This window comes from Callospermophilus lateralis, chromosome 11 (assembly GCF_048772815.1).
Source record: "Callospermophilus lateralis isolate mCalLat2 chromosome 11, mCalLat2.hap1, whole genome shotgun sequence".
Classification (NCBI taxonomy): Eukaryota; Metazoa; Chordata; class Mammalia; order Rodentia; family Sciuridae; genus Callospermophilus; species Callospermophilus lateralis.
The window spans coordinates 11,620,831-11,638,182 of NC_135315.1; the positions used below are offsets into that span (position 1 = coordinate 11,620,831).

Below are 17,352 nucleotides of genomic sequence, written 5' to 3' on the forward strand. Positions count from 1 at the left end.
ATCTTAAAAAAATAAAAATTGCAAATAATTTTAAGGCAAGTATTCAGTAATGCATAACAGGAGAGGGAAATAAAATGATACAATATAATCAAGTGAAGAGTCCTCTTTTGAGCTAAGAACCGATATGTGAATAAAAGGAATGGTTGAACACTTCTTTTGTTGTTGTTCTGGGGAGTGAACTCAGCAATGTCTAACTGCTGGGCTACATCCCCATCCCTTTTGATTTTGAGACAGAGTTTTGCTAAGTTGCTTAGGGCCTTGCTAAGTTGCTGAGGCTGGCCTCAAACTTTCGATCCTCCTGCTTCAGCCTCCCAAGATCCTGGAATTACAGGAGTGCACCACCAAGCCTGGTACCTGAACTTAATTTTTAATAAAAAATGAGGAACTTGGAATGGAGATTGGTGGTACAGTGCTTGCCTATTGTGTACCAGGCCCTGCGTTCCATTCCCAGCACTGGAAATATGAAGGAAATGATATGACTCCCAAATTAAATAAGCCTGTCAAAAGTAATAAAGGCACTGGATCCCAAGTTCAAGGCCAGTCTGAGCAACTTAGCCAGTCAGTCTCAAGAAGGTCTCAGTGGTTGAGTGTCCCTGGCTTCAATCCCTAGTACTGCCAAAAAGAAAAAGTACTGAAGGCAAATAGTTAAGACTATTGTAAGAGTTTATATATTAAATGTCCCCCAAGGCCAAGTTCTGAAGCCTTGGTTGGCAGCCTGTGGCCCTACAGGAGAGTGAAGGCGTGGGGCCTATCGGGAGATAGTTAGATCACTGGGCCATGCCCTTCAAGAGGGCCTTGGGACCCTGACCCCTCCCTCTCTGCCTCCCTGTGTGTGTCTCTCCTTCCTGGCCACCAGCAGGTGAGTGGCTTTGTTGTTCCCCTTCAGCACAGGCTCAGAGCAACAAGTCTAGGCAACCACAGACAGGAAACTGGAACTATGAGCCAAAATAAATCTTTCCTCCTTTTTAAAATATTTATATCAGGTATTTTATCACAGCAATAGAAAGCTAAACTCAGTTACAGAATGGTCCTAACAATGTTTATTTTTTGTTTTGGGTTGAACCCAGGGGTACTCTGCCACTGAGCCACACCTCCAGTCCTTTTTAATCCTAAGACAAGATCTTGCTAAGTTGGTGAGGCTGGCCTCAAACTTTCGACCCTTCTGCCCCAGCCTCCTGAGTTGCTGGGATTATAGGCAAGGCTTTTCTAACCCCTGAGTAAATAGCACAGACTTTCCATGCCAGGGGCTGGCAATCTTTATCTATGAAGGTCCAGACAGTGAACAGTCACGGCGGCTTTCTGGATCATGAGGTCTCTGTCGCAACTATTCAACGCAGCTGTTGTAGGTCAAAGGCAGCCGCAGACAATATGTAAATGAATGAGTGTGGCTCTGTTTCAATAAAACTTTATTATGCTGAAATCTGAATTTTACATGAACTCTCCCCATGATATATTCTTTTGATTTTTTTTTTCAATCACATAAAAATGTTAAAGTCATTATTAGTTTGAGGGCTATTTTAAAAATAGGAGGTGGACTGGTTTTGGCCTGTGGACAATAATTTCTGATCCTTGCTCCAAGCCAATAGCACAATCGTGAAAAATAACAGTCTTGATTGATAGGAAAGGATCACTGTGGTCAAAGTCATTCTTAGATCCCAAGGACAGGAAAGATGAGCCAGCTGAAACTCATTCATGAAATAACTATCAGTTTTTATATCCATGATGAAAGAGATTCTGTCTTAAGCCTGTTAACTTCATAATGTTTCAGTATTAATGTAGATGGTTTCCCTCCCCAAAAGTAAAATTATTCCAGTTATAAAAATGAGTTATGATTTTATGTCCTGTTAAGATAAATGCATCTTTAACTGAAATGATGCTTCTGAATCTCTTAACAAAGTCATCGATTCTATGCTCCAATACTGTCTTATGTAGTTTTTGTGCATTTATTTGCCTTGCCTTTACCTTAATCCCAAGGGATAAAACAGAAAATTCATTCTACATCCAGCTTTCAATGGCCCAGATTCAAGTCACCTGAAGGTATTTATTACATTTAGATATTCATTCTCTGCTACAAATATTCTAACTTAAAATCACCATTTTGTTTTGGTTGTGTTTTTCCAGTACTGAGACTTGAACCCAGGACCTGGTGCATGCTCTGCAAGTACTCTAACACTAAGCTCATTCACAGCCCTTTTTATTTTGAGATAGGGTCTTGCTAAGTTGCCCGGGCTGGTCTTGAACTTGTGATTCTCCTGCCTCCGTCTCATGAGTAGCTGGGATTATAGGCTTAGACCACCACTACCTGGATATCATGATCCTTATTTTTAAGTAAAAGGGATCTAGAGTTCAGAAGTCATGGCTTCAAACTTTTAAATGGTTATGAACATTACTGAACACAGTCAACTTAAAGACAATTCACACATGTTATGCGCTAAAAGGCCACTCCTACAAGTATACATTGCACTGAGAAAAGAGAAGCTGTCCCTGTCTTCAGATCTGTCTTGGATGCAGTTATGTGTCCTAAACCACGGCAAGCACATCCGACCGGTGGGCCCTCCTCTACAAATGACGAAGGAGAATGGGTCCCCCTGGTGTCCAGTCTTTATAACGACTCAAAGGGCACAGAGAACTTGCAACTTTGCTATCTACTCATGCAAAAACTCTCACACTCAACTCAAATTTCCTTCAGCGCCTATTTTCCTAGAGGACAAATTAGACAGAAAGGCTGATATCCAGAACGCTTCGCCAAAGATTATTGAGAGAAAACACAAACTGTGGCTATGTATTTATATCATTCACACGCCTTCCCAGTAACAAGAAAACAACAAGCATGCCTGCCGCCCGAGCCTCGCTACCCTGGAATCCAGCCGGAGCTTTAAACATCTCCTCCACAGCCTTAGTCCCGGCTTTGCCCCTGAGCTCCAGCCTTGTAGGTGCCCACGTGGCAGCACATGGAAATCAACCAGGCACCTCCAGTGTAAAATGTCCCCAGGGGAACTCTGGATCTTCCTCCTCCAACCCCGACCCCTCGCCAAACCTCATCAGCTTGCCTTTCTAAATATATCCAGAACCTGAATGCTTCAGCAGACTCCATCACACCCTTGATCTAAGCCAATATCGTCTTAACTGGATTGTTACCATCATCTTCTAGCTTGTTTGCCAGTTTTCATTCCTGCTACCCACAACCCAGACTTAATTTCCCATATAGCAGCCATGATAATCCTTTTAAATCACAAGTTAGACATCGGTCCTTCTTGTGGGTGGTGCTGGGAATTGAACCCAGGGCCTTGTGCATGCAAGACAAGCACTCTACCGACTGAGCCATATCCCCAGCCCCAGACATTGGTCCTTAAGGAAGGGCACTGGATGAACTCCCAATGCCAGTACTTCCCCCCCCCACCTCCAAATATGCTAAGCCTCAGGCCACACCACTTGAGGTTCCCTTTGCCTGATACACCCTCACTTAGAGGTGTATGTGGTGTAACCTTTTAATTTGGTCACCTCCAAATGTCTCCTACCTACGAAGGCATTCCTGATTATCCTATCCAAAATAGTATGTTTCTATTCTTTGACATAAAAGTAGTTGTTTATTCCTTGATTATCTGTTTCTTCCACTAATACATTAGGATCACAGTTTTTCATTTTTGTTTTGTTTTTGTACTGGGGAATGAACCCAGGGACACTTAACCACTGAGCCACATTCCTGACCTGTTTTATTTTTTATTTTGAGAAAGGATCTTGCTAAGTTGCTTAGGGCCTTGTTAAATTGCTGAAACTGGCTTCAATTCTGCAATCCTTCTGCCTCAGCCTCCCAAGATGCAGGGACTACAGGCATGCACCACCTGCTGGCAGGACAGCAGATTTTTATTCATTGTTATATATCCTCAAGGTTTTGAATAGGGCCTAACACGTGGCAGGTGATGTTCCATAAATATTATTGAATGAAAAATATGTAAATGAATGAATGAGCTCATTATTTTTCATTGACTTTTTTTCCCCTCATGATAAAAAAAACCTGGTATCTATTTACAAATAAAGCTCAAGAGAGCCCAGTGTGCTACAAAAAAGGCAGAGGACATTAGGACACTGAAGCACTATGCTCAGAGCCCACTGGTCCAGCAGCTGAGGAGAGGTCTCAAGGTACCCAGCAGGAGTGTCCTATGTGGCAGTATCAGCTTGAGGGAAAAACGCATCCATGAGCAGAAATTAAAGTAGGTTAGATATGCAAATGGAGGGCTATGAGATTTAACATATTGTCCATGTGGATTCTGTTTTAACCACCTGTTTTCCAGAAGATTTTGAATATATATATATTTTTATTTTGACATATATAATCACACATATGTGTGATTACACATATTTATGGGGTACAATGTGACATTACATGTATCCAATGTTTACTGATAAGATCAGGGCAACTGGCATATCATCCCATTTATCATTTTTTTTTGTTGGAAACATTCAAAATTCTCTATGCTATTTGGAAATACACTTTTTAAAAATTCTTACTGGGGACAGAGCCCAGGGCCTCATGCGTGCTAGCTAAGTACTCTACCCCTGATTTACAACCCCAGTCCATATTGACATTTTTTTATGATCCTTTAATGCCTCAACTACTGATAACAACTGCTTTTCTAAACAGTGTACCTTTTTTCTTGTGTGTGTGTGTATGTGTGTGTGTGTATGTGTGTATGTGTGTGTGTATGTGTATGTGTATGCGCCGGCAGAGGCTCTAAGGCAAAGAGTACATGGACTGATTTCTCTGACTTTGAGCAACCCCAGATGGCCCCACTTGAATAGAAAAGAAGTTGAAAGAAAGTTTAATCTTATAAGCCCTTTTGTAAACAATCTGAAAAAAAAAAAATTGGTTTGGTTTTGGGCTGGTGGTATTCTCCTTCCACGAGGTCACGTTGCACAATCAGGACGCTGTGGGCTCTGAACCCATTTTCGTCATTGGTTTAACTATCCACAGTTTGCTTGACCTCTAACATGGCCTTGCTTCTGCATCCACAAATGGACTCAACAGTCTCCCTATTATGAACATTTTATAACTGCTTTCCAAAAATGAAAATTCATCTCAAGGAGATACCCTTGGCAACCAGAGGGGACGGTAAGAAGCTATCTGTGCCAGAAAATAAAAGCATGATGGAAAACCCAGTCAAGGCTGCACCCAGCCACCCTTGGGTGCCCAAGCCCGTTCACTCTCACTGTGCTACCAGAGGACACTACCTGACCCTTAGAGGAGCCTTCCTCTGCTACTGGCCCAATTTCATGGGTACATCTTTACAGACAGCCTAGAAACTGTACTAATCTGGAGCTACGCGGTCCAATACAGCACTCACAAGCCACAGTGGGTGAGCACTTGAAATGTGCCCAATCCCAACGGAGAAGTGCTGTGTGAAATACACACCGGATTTCGAAGACTTGATATGAAAAACGAATATAAAAATCTCTTAATATTTATACGATTACATGTTGAAGTATTTTTGGATGTATTGGCTGACTATGTGACTGAAATTAATCCCTCCTGCTTCTTTTTGCAGTTGCCAAAGAGGCCACTGGAGAAGTTAAACTTACACATGTGGCTTGTATGATATTTCTGTTGGACGGTGATGCTCTAGATCTCAGAATCTAGAAAGTGACGAAGATGGAAACTTTTAAATGAAGCACATTGTAAAGAGAGTTGGTTCCACTCACTGCTCAGCTGCCATCGCCATCCTGATTTTCCAAGGTCAAGCCCAGAGCGCAGCACGCGTGGGTGTGGCGCGGGCCTCCCCCGAGACAGGCCTGCACCGGAGGCTGCGGCGGAGGAGGTTACCCTGGGTCCCCGACGCCCGCCGGGGTAGGCCGGGCTGCGGACTCCACGCTTCGGATCCCGCTAGGGGAAGTCCCTGCGGGCGGAAACAGGTGGCGCGGCTGCTGGCAGCTGCAGGTCCCGCGCCTGCACGCCCGAGCGCAGCCGGGACAGCGAAGCGCTTCCTGCTCTGCTGGGGAGGGCCCGAGCGAGCGCAGGGCCAGCTATAGCAGTCCCGGAGCTGCCTGTTTGGATTTTAGCACTTTGGTCTGAAGAAACCACCAGGCCTTCTATAACTCACAGGGCTTAGAAATTTAAGGTATTATGGGGCGGGGGTCAGTGACTCACATTGGTAATCCCAATGGCTCAGGGAGATGGGGGCAGAAGGATCGCAAGTTCAAAGCCAGCTGCAACAATTTGGCGAGACCCTGTCTTAAAATTTTTTAAAAAGGACTGGGAGTGTAGGTGAGTGATAAAGCCCCCCAAGTTCAATCCACAACACCTAAGTAAATAAATAAAAGAACCTTATCAGGGAAATTTATGCTTAAAAAAAGCAGACGGACAAGAACAGATGGATGAGCCTTGCCCAGTCCCTCTGTTTAACACTCCCTGTAGAAGTTTGTGTGGATTGAAATGTCACCATTTCATCCTTTCCCTCGCTTGCTAACTCCATGGAAGTCCAGAACAGGACCTATAACTGAACAGCATTTCAAGTTCACATTTCTAAGGTAGTATTTAGGCAGTGGAAAATCTTTAGTAGTTCAATACTATGTCCATCCAGCATTTGCAGAGCAAAAACCTGCCTGGATTTCTGGTCATTTAGTGAAGATTATTTTTTGAAACTATGATTTAAATATAGAACATTAAAATGTAGTTGCAGTAGACAAATCATATTTTTAAACTTCACTTTAAGAAACTGTCCAGAAGTGTACACAATTAGTAATACACAGCAATTAAGATTGTTTAGTTCGATTCTTAACAAGAGGAATGATTTGTTTCAGTCGACCGTGTCCAGTCTCATGTGCAGACCAGGCACAAATGGACTTTATACCTTGTCCAGTTAACTGTAATCCCTAATTTATTGATCAAGGAAATTCAAACTTCTAGGATTGTGATTAATGCTGGCCTACCAGACTAAAATTGTGCTTACCTGTAAGAAAATATAAATGAATGGGTGGTAATTAAAAGCATATTATTTGCCAGGCACAGTGGCACACACCTATAATCCCAGTGGCTGGGAGAGTTCAAAGCCAGCCTCAGCATCAGGGAAGCACTGAGCAATAGTGACACCCTGTCTTTAAACAAAATACAAAATAGGGCAGGGATGTGGCTCAGTGGTCAAGTGCTCCTGAGTTCAATCCATGGTTTAAAAATTATTTGAGGAGGAAAGAAAATTCATAACAGAGTCCAAAAAATTTACATGCTTCTAAATCACAATGAAAGAATTTAGATTGCAGAGTTAAAAAAAAAAAAGAAAAAAAAAAGTACCCTTTTTTAAGTCTTACCCTGAAGGTAAGATAGGAAAGTAGGAAAAAGCTGTCAGCTCACTGGCATCCAATAAAATGTCTCACTGTAGTTTCTAGATTTCTGGGATACATTGACCAAGCAGAGGTGGTTTGTCAAGTCTGAGGCTTTCAACTTGTTCACCACCGTGAACTGGTTGATGTCACAGCCTGACGGCCATCATGGCCACTCTCAGCATCCTAACAGGAAACCCCATTGTACTCACTCTCCATCTCTAACACTTTACAATGCAAAAAGTGAAAGACATTACAGAAATTAACCTGAAACCTGCCAGGCCTGGTGGCCGATGCCTATAATCCCCAGTGACTTGGGAAAGTAAGGCAGAGGGATCACAAGTTCACAGCCAGTCTCTCAATTTAGTAAGTTAGTGTCTTAAAATAAAATAGTAAAAGGACTGGGGATGTAGTTCAGTGGTAGAGCATCTCTAGGTTCAACCTCCAGTATCAGGGAAAAAAACCCAAAAAACTCAAAACCTGTTCTAAGCCTATGGAATAAGTACAACCCACACAAACCAATGCCATTACACATTATTTGCCATACCCCTCACAAATGACTAATGAGTTATAGCTGAGAACTGCATGGTTCTCTCATGGATATCACTGCTACTGTCATGTGCAAATACTTTGGAGAGGACGTCACACTTTATTAAAAACTGATATAAGCTGATAAACAGCAAGAAGAAGGAAGATGTAAGGCATGCCTGAGATGAGAAAGGCTCACAGAAAAAGGATGCAGACAGCAAAGTTGGAGGCCATGAACGCGCACAAAGGCGGTCTGGCTGGGCCTCCTGGCAAGGGACAGCATCTCTTCTAAAAACAAAAGCATCCCTGGAAAATTGTGTTGGTTCTTTCCTTGGGACATATATAGCTATTTTTAAAGTATTTATTTACTTACTAGTTACTGCTAATCCTAACTCTGTTTGATACACAAACATATTTGAAGAATGGAAACAATGTGTTCACTGCCACAGTCAGGGCTAGTAAACAAGAAGAGAAGGAGGTCCTGGAGTTTTTCTTATTCCAGATGAGCCTCAGTTCAGTTCAGGTGCTTCAAGAAGGTTCTATTCCAGTACTCTGACCCAGCACAGAGTCACTATACAGTTCATTCCAATGAAGCTTTCAACCCAAATGAGAGCATAATGTGCAAATATTTATTTTATTTACTCCTATCTGAAGGTACTCATTTTTGGAGAACAGCAAGGCATTTCATTATCCACTCTTTCCAATCCTGAAAGGCCTCTACAGGTTTCGGTAAATGCACATTATCTTCACAACTAGGTTTCGGAGTTGCTCTGGGTGTGTTAGCATCATCGATCCACCTCACCAGTGCCTTAGGAAACAGAAGACTCACAGGTTAGCAGCGTTGTTTTAGGCAAGAAAAGAAAACTGAGTCTAGATCAGGTTATCTCGACCTGGGATGAGGATGTTGCACTTAATAAAGATGGTTATGAATACAAAACAATACATCGAGGGGCTGGGGTTGTGGCTCAGTGGTAAAATGCTGGCCTAGCACTTGCAAGGCCCTGGGTTCAATCCTCAGAACCATATAAAAATATATAAAATAAAGATATTGTGTACAGCTACAACTAAAAAATAAGTATTAAAAAAAAACCACACCGAATAAAACAGAACATATCAAAATATACAAAATATAATTGTAAATTATGTTCAAAAGTATGCATAAGAAAAAAGGTGAAAAGGAAATATACTAATTCTTACACTACTTATTTTAGGGTGGCAGGATAATAATTTTCTTTTCTCAACTTGCTAATTATCCCATAAGGTATATTATGCTATGCCTTTAATTTAATGCTTATGTGTACACACGTAAGTATATGCAGAAGCATGGTAGACACATGTGTGAAGGCATGGATGCAGACACTTAAGTGCAGTCCCCTGAATGAGCAGTTACCCATGAGTAACCACAGAATGCACACTGATATACGTGTGGGCATACACACTCATGCACACTGAGATTTGGTACCTTCCCTCTTTCTTCTTAAAGAAAATCATCCTTTTCTCCTAATAAGCACCACAACCCCTGTCACATATTTGGAAAGATAAATCACACTCATATGTTTATATATATTTAGTTAATTTTTTTAATGAACTTTGCTACACAGACTGACATGTATTTTGTTCTGCAAAGTCAGTCAAGCTCTCTCGCCCTGATTAGATGAGAAGAGAAACTTCTTTTACCATTTCTCATAGAACTGCAAGTATGAGATAGGCATAGGCAACCTGAAGTTTTCAAGGAAGGTATTTCTTTGCAGGTTTTTTTTTTTTTTTTTTAACCACAGCTTCCTGCTTATCTTTACACTAATTTCCTTCTGATAAATTACAGCTCTAGAGAAGGAGCTAATTGAAAATGTCAGTTTGTTACTCAGATAACCACTTCCCTCCTCCACCACCACGCCACACTTACTTTGTATCTTTCTGCAATATTGAAGCCAATGGCACACTGCAACTTGCGTAGACAGATAGGACACAGGTTTAGAGGACGACGGTCAGCTTCCTCCAAGTGGTTGGAGCCCTGCATCAGGCATGTGAGCCACTGGCAGTGTCGCAGTCCAAATATGTGTCCAATCTCATGGGATAAAGTCTGCAAAACATTCATGTTATGGTTTTACAGAGCCACCATTATCAAACAATGGCTCATAACTTCTTTTACTTACTTCTCCAAGAAACAGATTTAAAGGAATCAACTCCCTTACCATTATCAACAAAACTTCCAAGCCTTAGCAGTCCTTCATTTCTCTTAACTATCTGAATGCCTTCCTTATTATCCTTAATTAGTTCCCTTGGACCAGAGTTTCTCAACCTCCATACTATTAACTTGTTAATTCCACGTAGTGGGGAGTTGCCCTGGGCCTTGTAGGATGTTTTGCAGTATACCTGGCCTCCACCCACCAGATGACAGAACCCCTCTCCAGTTGTGACAATCAAAAATGTCTCCAGATAGGTACAGGGGTACATATCTATAATCCCAGTCACTAGAGAGGCTGAAGCAGGAGAGTTACAAGTCTGAAACCAGCCTCAACAACTTAGTTAAACTGTGCCTCAAATTAAATTAAAAAAAAAAAAATTAAAGGTGGATATAGTACAGTGGTAAAGCACCCCACATTCAATCCCCAGGACCTTAAAAATAAAAGTCTCTAGACATTGTTAAAATGTCCTCTGGGTGGCAAAATCATTCCTGGTTGAGAATCCTTGCCCTAGACCAGGTGGATATTTGTTACAGTTCAGAATCTGAGATGCTGATTCAGTAGGTCTAGGAGGAGTGGAGATGGATCTACATGCTAGTGAGTACATCCGGTGATGCTTTTATGCAGGGGGCTCTTGGCACAGATTTTGAAGACAGTTCTAGCTAGGCACAGTGGTACATGCCTGTAATCCCAGCGACTCAGGAGTCAGAGGTAGGAAGATCACAAGTTCAAAGCCAGCCCCAGCAACTTAGCAAGGCCCTAAGCAACTTATTAAGACCTGGTCTCAAAATAATAAAAAGGGCTGGGGATGTGGCTCAGTGGCTAAGTACCCCTGGGTTTAATCCCTGGTTGGGGGCATGAAGAAAACATAGTTCTAAAAGGTGTACTTCAAAGTACAATCCTGGGGAAAGCAGAACTCTTTAACTAAAGAAGACGACCATACGTCTGGCTGTGGAGGGAGGGAAATGAGGAGACCAGCTTTCCAAAGACCAGGGAAGGGGAGATAGACATCAGGATCTATCACAGAACTACAGTCGAGGGTTGCCTAGAGCCCCAAAAACAAACGCCTTTTCTCCTTAAAAGGGCAGAGAACAGTGGTTCCCCAAAGTCCTCAGAGAGGCAGTTCTACCTGATGATCAGCCTGAAGGAGTAGGGTACCTACTCATAATGGGATTCAGGAATTCAACAAATAAGACAAGAATATAGCCAAAGGCTGCATGTACTAGTAGGACCAAAAAATGTCACTGATATTATAAATTTTCAATTGTATCCAGTTAGACTGTTTTTATTGCAATATCCACCAAAAGTGTACAAAGATACAAACTCACTTATAATGTTACTTTTAAGGATTGATGATATATGATTAGAAAATGAAGATCTTATTAAAAAAAAAAAAAAGCTACAGGCTGTGGCAACAGGATTTTTTTTATATATATATTTATTTTTTAGTTCTTGGTGAACACAACATCTTTGTTTGTATGTGGTACAGAGGATCGAACCTGGGCCGCACGCATGCCAGGCGAGCGCGCTACCGCTTGAGCCACATCCCCAGCCCAGCTACAGGATTTTTTAAACTCACCTTACAGGATCGCAGCAGCAAAACACTAGTGATTTCAGGAATAAAGTAGTTATCAAAAATGGCATAGTCATTGGAAGATTTTTTATGGAGCTTCTTCACTGTGCCTTTATAATGTGAGCTATAGAAATCACTGCCATATCTAGCAAAGCTGAATATCCCCACTCCTGCAGAAAGAAAAAAAGCAACCACAGAATGAGGGCAAGATTCCTGAAAGAAAGACCAAAGCAGAGCTTTCTAGAATATCCGCTCAGTGAGGACACCTCTGTGTTATTGTGTTCACAGTCCCATACCCTTAAGGTTTGCCAACACAAAGGAGGACGTTTCCCCTTCAAAATCTTCACCTGTTATCCAATTTGCCCTGCCTATAAAACTCAGTACACTTAAGGTCAAATCTAGCGAATTTGGAAGTTTCCAAATTTCACAAAAGAAGTCTTCTTCTCAAAGAATAGTCGAAATCAAGTACTTCCAAAGGAGTCATGAGAAATAATCACGTAAACAAAAGATGGTAGTGGTTTTACTTTAGGAACACAACAGTTCCCAGTTTCATGCATATAAATAAGGGCTGTGGGCCTTCCCTCATACACTGCACACTGCCCAGGTGACCTGGAAATATGTTCTGGACCATGGCTTCAGACAGAATAGCCTCTTCCCCTCCTGCAACTCCTTTTAGTGAGAACAAGAATACAGCCAATTATACTGCACAACTCTTATTATGCAGCTGGTTTTAGGTGATTAGAATAAATACCCTTGTCACTGACTTCCTGTGTAACATTTAGAATCTACCATCTTTGTGTGCTCGAAGAACACAGTTTAATATATAACTCACTGTACAGGAGACTGATTTATAACCTTACTTGTTTACATTATCACCTTTTTCTTTTTGCTGTATTGGGGCTACAACCCTGAGCTCCTGAATGCTGCGCAACACTCGACCCCGTAATGCCTACCCTGAAATTTTTTTTGGTAAGGAAATAAACTCATAGTAAATTTGTCCAATCAAACTTGATTCAAAAAGAATGTTCTTCACCTCAAGCTCAAAATGCCAGAAATGGGCATTTACATTAGTTCTCTACTAATTTACTAATGTAAATGCCCTTCCCTATTTAAAAATTAGGAAAGGCTGGCATTCTGGAAGTTAAAAAAAAAAATACATCTAATCATGTATCACAAGTGACCTCCACTGGGACAAAGTATGAGTGTACTTCATATAACATGTTTTAGTAAGAACATTTCTGTTTCCACAAATAGATTATTTTCTTTAGTAATGTTTATAAATTAAAAAATACCAATCTGGACACTCAGGGAAAACAAGGTTCCTTGTGGTGCAATACTGTCTTACTGCACAGCAGATCAGTCCTGCTAACACATTTTCTGGAGATTGAACCCAGAGCACGGTTAACACTGAGCTACTCCCCAGTCCTTTTTATTTTTTGAGACAGGGTCTTGCCAAGTTGCCAAGGTTGGCCTTGAACTTGTGATCCTCCATCTCTTACATTATGTATATCATGCAATATTATGTATATCATGCAGGAATCTCTTGGGTAAAGATCAATCATTGTTACTCCCCAAAAAAGGATTAAAAAAGAAAGCTTGGCAGAATGTTTCCTGACCTTCCCAAATACATAAGATAAATTAGCCAGCAATATCTAGGTAAACAAACAAGTTGTTTTTAAGTTATTTTTAATGTTTCCATCTCTATCAGGTTAATGATAAAAGGAGGAACTTTTGATGAAAAGCTAGCTCACATCACAAAAATTACCAAAACAGCAGTGACCCCAGTCTACATGAAAGCATGTGGGTAGGGTCATAGGGGTGGCGGCATAAGGAACCTCATGGAATGAAGACTTGAGAATGAAGGAGTAGGTGAGAAGCTTCCACCTCTAAATAGAAAGAAACGTTCGCCAGAGAAAGTGTCCCCACTTGAATTTGTGATCCTGGATCCTCCTGTTTCAGCCTCCTAAGTAGCTGGGATTACAGACCAGCATCACCTTGCAGACTACTTTATGCACTTTTTATGGATAGGCACTGTTATGTAGATTATATCCAAATGACTGAGTGAAACAGGTGTTATTACCTCAAGGGTGGGAATGGCTTACTAAAGAACCCAGAACTTCAGCATCTAAGGACAGCATAGTCCCCATGATGGCATGAATGATGCCTCACTGAAATTACTATGTAGTTTTAATATATTAAAACTATTATTGAATTGGGGGTGTAGCTCAGCGATAGAGCATGTGATCCCCAGTACCACAAAGAAAAAAAAGTTAAAAAAAAAAAAAAAGTCAAGCATAGTGGCATGCACCTGTACTTCTCATGAATCTGGGAGGCTGAGGCAGGTGGTCCCAAGTTCACGGCTAGCCTTGGCAACTTAGTGAGATCCAGCCTCAAATAAAAAATAAAAAGGACTATAGATGTAGCTCAGTGGTATAGCACCTCCGGATTCAATCCCCAAAACCACAAACTAAAAAAAACTATTATTAGTTGGATTTTGTCCTTTTTTTTTTTTAAAACAACTTCAAATATTCTCTAGCAGAGAAAGTTTTTTTTTTTACCAACAATGTGAAAAAGGAATACCATCTGTCAAAGAAGCCTGTCCAAAGACAAAATTCCAGGAATCTCTTGGGTAAAGATCAATCATTGTTACCCCCACAACACAGAAAGCATCTTCAGGTTTCTTCTTTTTTAAGAACTTCAGGATATGCCCTATTTAAAAAGAAACATAGGTATGTACATTTACATTATACATTTCCTTTACTTAATTCAAATTGCAAAGTTGCTTAATTCACCTGCATGAATTTGTAAATTGCGTGTGTGATCATTCACTCTAAAAGAACACCGTGTGGCAGAAACAGAAATCGGTTCTAGGAGTTTTACACTCATGCCATAGAAAAATGCTTCACAGTAGCCCTTGAGCCATTTAGTATATTCTTCACTGATAACTCTGGTGTTTCCTAGAGATCCTATAATAGGGGAAAAAAATTAAAGACAAATTTTAAAATGATTATGATATTCAGTCTTTACCTCAATCCACAAATAAGAAATTTGGAATCAGAAACAAAACTCCAAATTTTCAATATATCTTAATAAGACACATAAAAGAAAATATGGATAAAAAGAAATAAAATGTTCACTTTTAAGTCAGTTTAGCTACAAAACTTCAATTATTGCAATGAAGGATCACTTGCCTAGCATGCACAAGGCCTTGGGTTCAATCCCCACCACAAAGAAATTTAAAAAGCCATAAAAATTTGCCCACTTGAATCAGACCAATGGCCCAAACCATCCCTGACAACAGAGCCACAACAAAACCAAACTAAAACCATCATATTTCCAATATATACCAATGGCCAGTAAATAAATACTGTGCTTCTCTGGAGAGGGTATCTTTCTGTAGGGATTACTGAAAAACTGCTCAAAGTCTTGAGGAGCCTCAGGATGTGAGATTATCCAGTCTGATTGTGAATGCAAAATAATAGGTCCATAAAGATCACTGGTTGGCTGGAAGGCTTCCTTCATTAATTGCTGTTCCCTAGCATCTAATTTCTCATACTGTGACACAAGCGCTGGGTTCTTAGAGATGAGAGCTCTTTTCAGTGTCTGTTCCGAGTGACGTAATACTTGCATCTGCCAAAACAAAAAACATGTAGTGAGAGATAAAATGCATATCTATCTTGGGGACTTTACCTATACTTCATATACATGTCTGCTTTCTCTCTTCAATGGCATTACTAATTCCTAATGTCTCAGAGTGGTCCCTCGGAAAGTTGCCCCTACTTCTAATTTCTTGGGGACAGTATCTAAGAAATTGAAAAGAAAATCATCAAATTCACTCCTCCCTTACATATGGAACCTGCTTCCATTATAAAAACTAGTAGTGACTATATGAGCATAAACTGATATCCAATTGCCTTCAATCATTTGTATCATAATCACAATATTATGAGTTGACTCATTGGGACCACATGAAAAATACTTATCTTTTCCAATATGACTCAAGGATACCAATACCAAACAAAAAGAGAACTAATGTAAATGCCCATTTCTGCAATTTAACTCAGGCTGACAAGATATACCTCAACCACTGAAATTATCATCTCAGAGTCATGTTACACTGGGGAAGACATCAGATGACTAATCAAAAGCCAGAAGACTCACAATGACAGGTCTCATCCATCACATCATGTTCCTATGTAGAGCTTTCATCCTTCCCTTGAGTGAGGCAAACAGATGGTACACCATGAGGCTTTCTGAGTTAGAAAAGGAAAAAATTGAACATCTCTGTCTGGATCCTATAATATTTTTTCATCATCTAGATTTTTTTTTTCAGTTTGATAACAGAAAACTGATGAGAAGACTTAATTTCTTCTCTAATTGAACCTCTGAATTCTATCTCAGGTTCATGGGGGTGGCAAAAATTCCAGAACAAAGGTCTTTTTTGGTCAAAGCTCTGACATGAGCACAGGATCATCCTCACTCCTTAAGTGTCTGGCCTAACATTTTATTTCTACAGGATAAAATGTAAAGCAAGAGGTGGCCTCTATAGTATACCTACCTTTAAAAAGGAAGGCTCCCATTGAAGTGTTTACGTTACAAGGACAGGCATGTCCCGGAAGGTGCTGTGGAGGGTGTCTTCACCCTAACATAAAAAAGGCGGTGTGAAACGTCGGAAGACCTCCTCCAGCTTCCCAGGTCTAATCTGGACGGAGATGCCCAAGAAGTGGGACAGGGGGCGCAGCAGAAGGTCACTGCAATGGGCTGGAGGCCCGGGATGCTTCGGTCCTAAAACCGGAACATCCCAGGCAAGGCGGAACTAGCCAGTCACATAGCAGGTGGCCCTCGTCAACTCGCACTTTGGGCTCGACCCCAGTCCCCGCCCGGTGTGGCGGTGTGGCGTAGGGCCTTCCCCGGGGCTCTCGATTCTCCTTTTCTCCCTGGGGAGCATCTTGAAAGGCCGGGCCTAGCTCCCCGGAGACACCTGCCCCCGCTGCTTCTGCCGCGGCCGCCTCCCCATATCCGCATCCCTCCCCCGAGACGGCCTCTCCAACCGGGATGCCCAGCGCGGGCAGCCGCCTCGCCGACCCGAACAGTCCTACCGCACCGCCCTCACCCGGACAGGCCTCGCCGCTGCCCGCCCGCCTCCCGCGCCGCCCCAGCGCGCATGCGCCTCGCCCCCGGCGCCGCGCGCCCAGCCCGCCGATTGGCCCCGCCCATCGCGCCCATGCCCATTGGCTCCACCCGTCACGCCCTTGCCCTCTGGCTCCACCCCCTCGTCCGCGCCACGCCTCTCTCGCCTCGCCCCGGGGCGCGGGGCGGGTTCGGCAGACTGAATCCCGGAGTTCGATCGGCGTGGGTGGCTCTGGTCTCCTGGAGCAGAGGACAGCGAGAAGGGAGCGAGACGCCAGAACTAGCGCCCGCCATGGTCCTGTTCTCTCTCGGCCTCGCGGGGGCGCCGCGACCGGGTCCCCGAGGGAGTGCTGGGACGCTGCCGGGGTTGCCTGTGGGTGGCGGCTCAGCGAACCGTGGGTTAGAGACGCGCCCTCGGCGTAACTTAACCACGCAAGTCCGAAATAAGTCAGCGGTGGCCGCAGGCTGACGCAGAGCCAGGGCGCACGCTCGCCCGTGCCCTCACCCACTGGACTTTCCCTTCCTGCTTGGTTAGCCGACTGGGGCGACTTCACCGGGCTGAGCAGGCCGGAAGGCGATGGCCAAGAGGCTGTGTAGGAGAAGGCGCCAGCGGGCCAGTGGGCGGGC

General features: G+C 42.6%; 2 protein-coding genes across 5 annotated transcripts in view; both read right to left on the bottom strand.

The window, feature by feature from the left end:
* The window catches only part of Arsg (arylsulfatase G), a 116,609-nt gene extending 110,662 nt beyond the window's left edge, over positions 1-5,947 (bottom strand). The window contains exon 1 of one of the 2 annotated variants that reach the window (XM_077110591.1): positions 5,698-5,947. The gene's annotated coding sequence lies outside the window, so the exon portion shown is untranslated. Of the gene's footprint in view, positions 1-5,577 lie in introns of both variants that reach the window. The other variant, XM_077110590.1, reaches the window with a different exon arrangement.
* Positions 5,948-8,446: 2,499 nt separating this feature from the next.
* Amz2 (archaelysin family metallopeptidase 2) lies at positions 8,447-16,788 on the bottom strand. 3 transcript variants are annotated; one of them, XM_076870775.1, is made up of 9 exons: positions 16,709-16,788; positions 16,154-16,237; positions 15,757-15,810; positions 14,943-15,225; positions 14,388-14,561; positions 14,176-14,304; positions 11,602-11,765; positions 9,743-9,919; positions 8,447-8,647 (listed from the first exon to the last, which is right to left on the bottom strand). In XM_076870775.1, exons 3-9 carry the CDS (start codon positions 15,769-15,771, stop codon positions 8,498-8,500), a joined length of 1,092 nt encoding a protein of 363 aa, XP_076726890.1. In that variant the 5' UTR covers positions 15,772-15,810; positions 16,154-16,237; positions 16,709-16,788; the 3' UTR covers positions 8,447-8,497. The 3 variants fall into 3 exon arrangements, with proteins under 3 accessions (XP_076726890.1, XP_076726887.1, XP_076726889.1); XM_076870772.1 differs by having other exon boundaries at positions 15,757-15,848; XM_076870774.1 differs by having other exon boundaries at positions 15,757-15,848; positions 16,647-16,710.
* Positions 16,789-17,352: the final 564 nt, after the last annotated feature.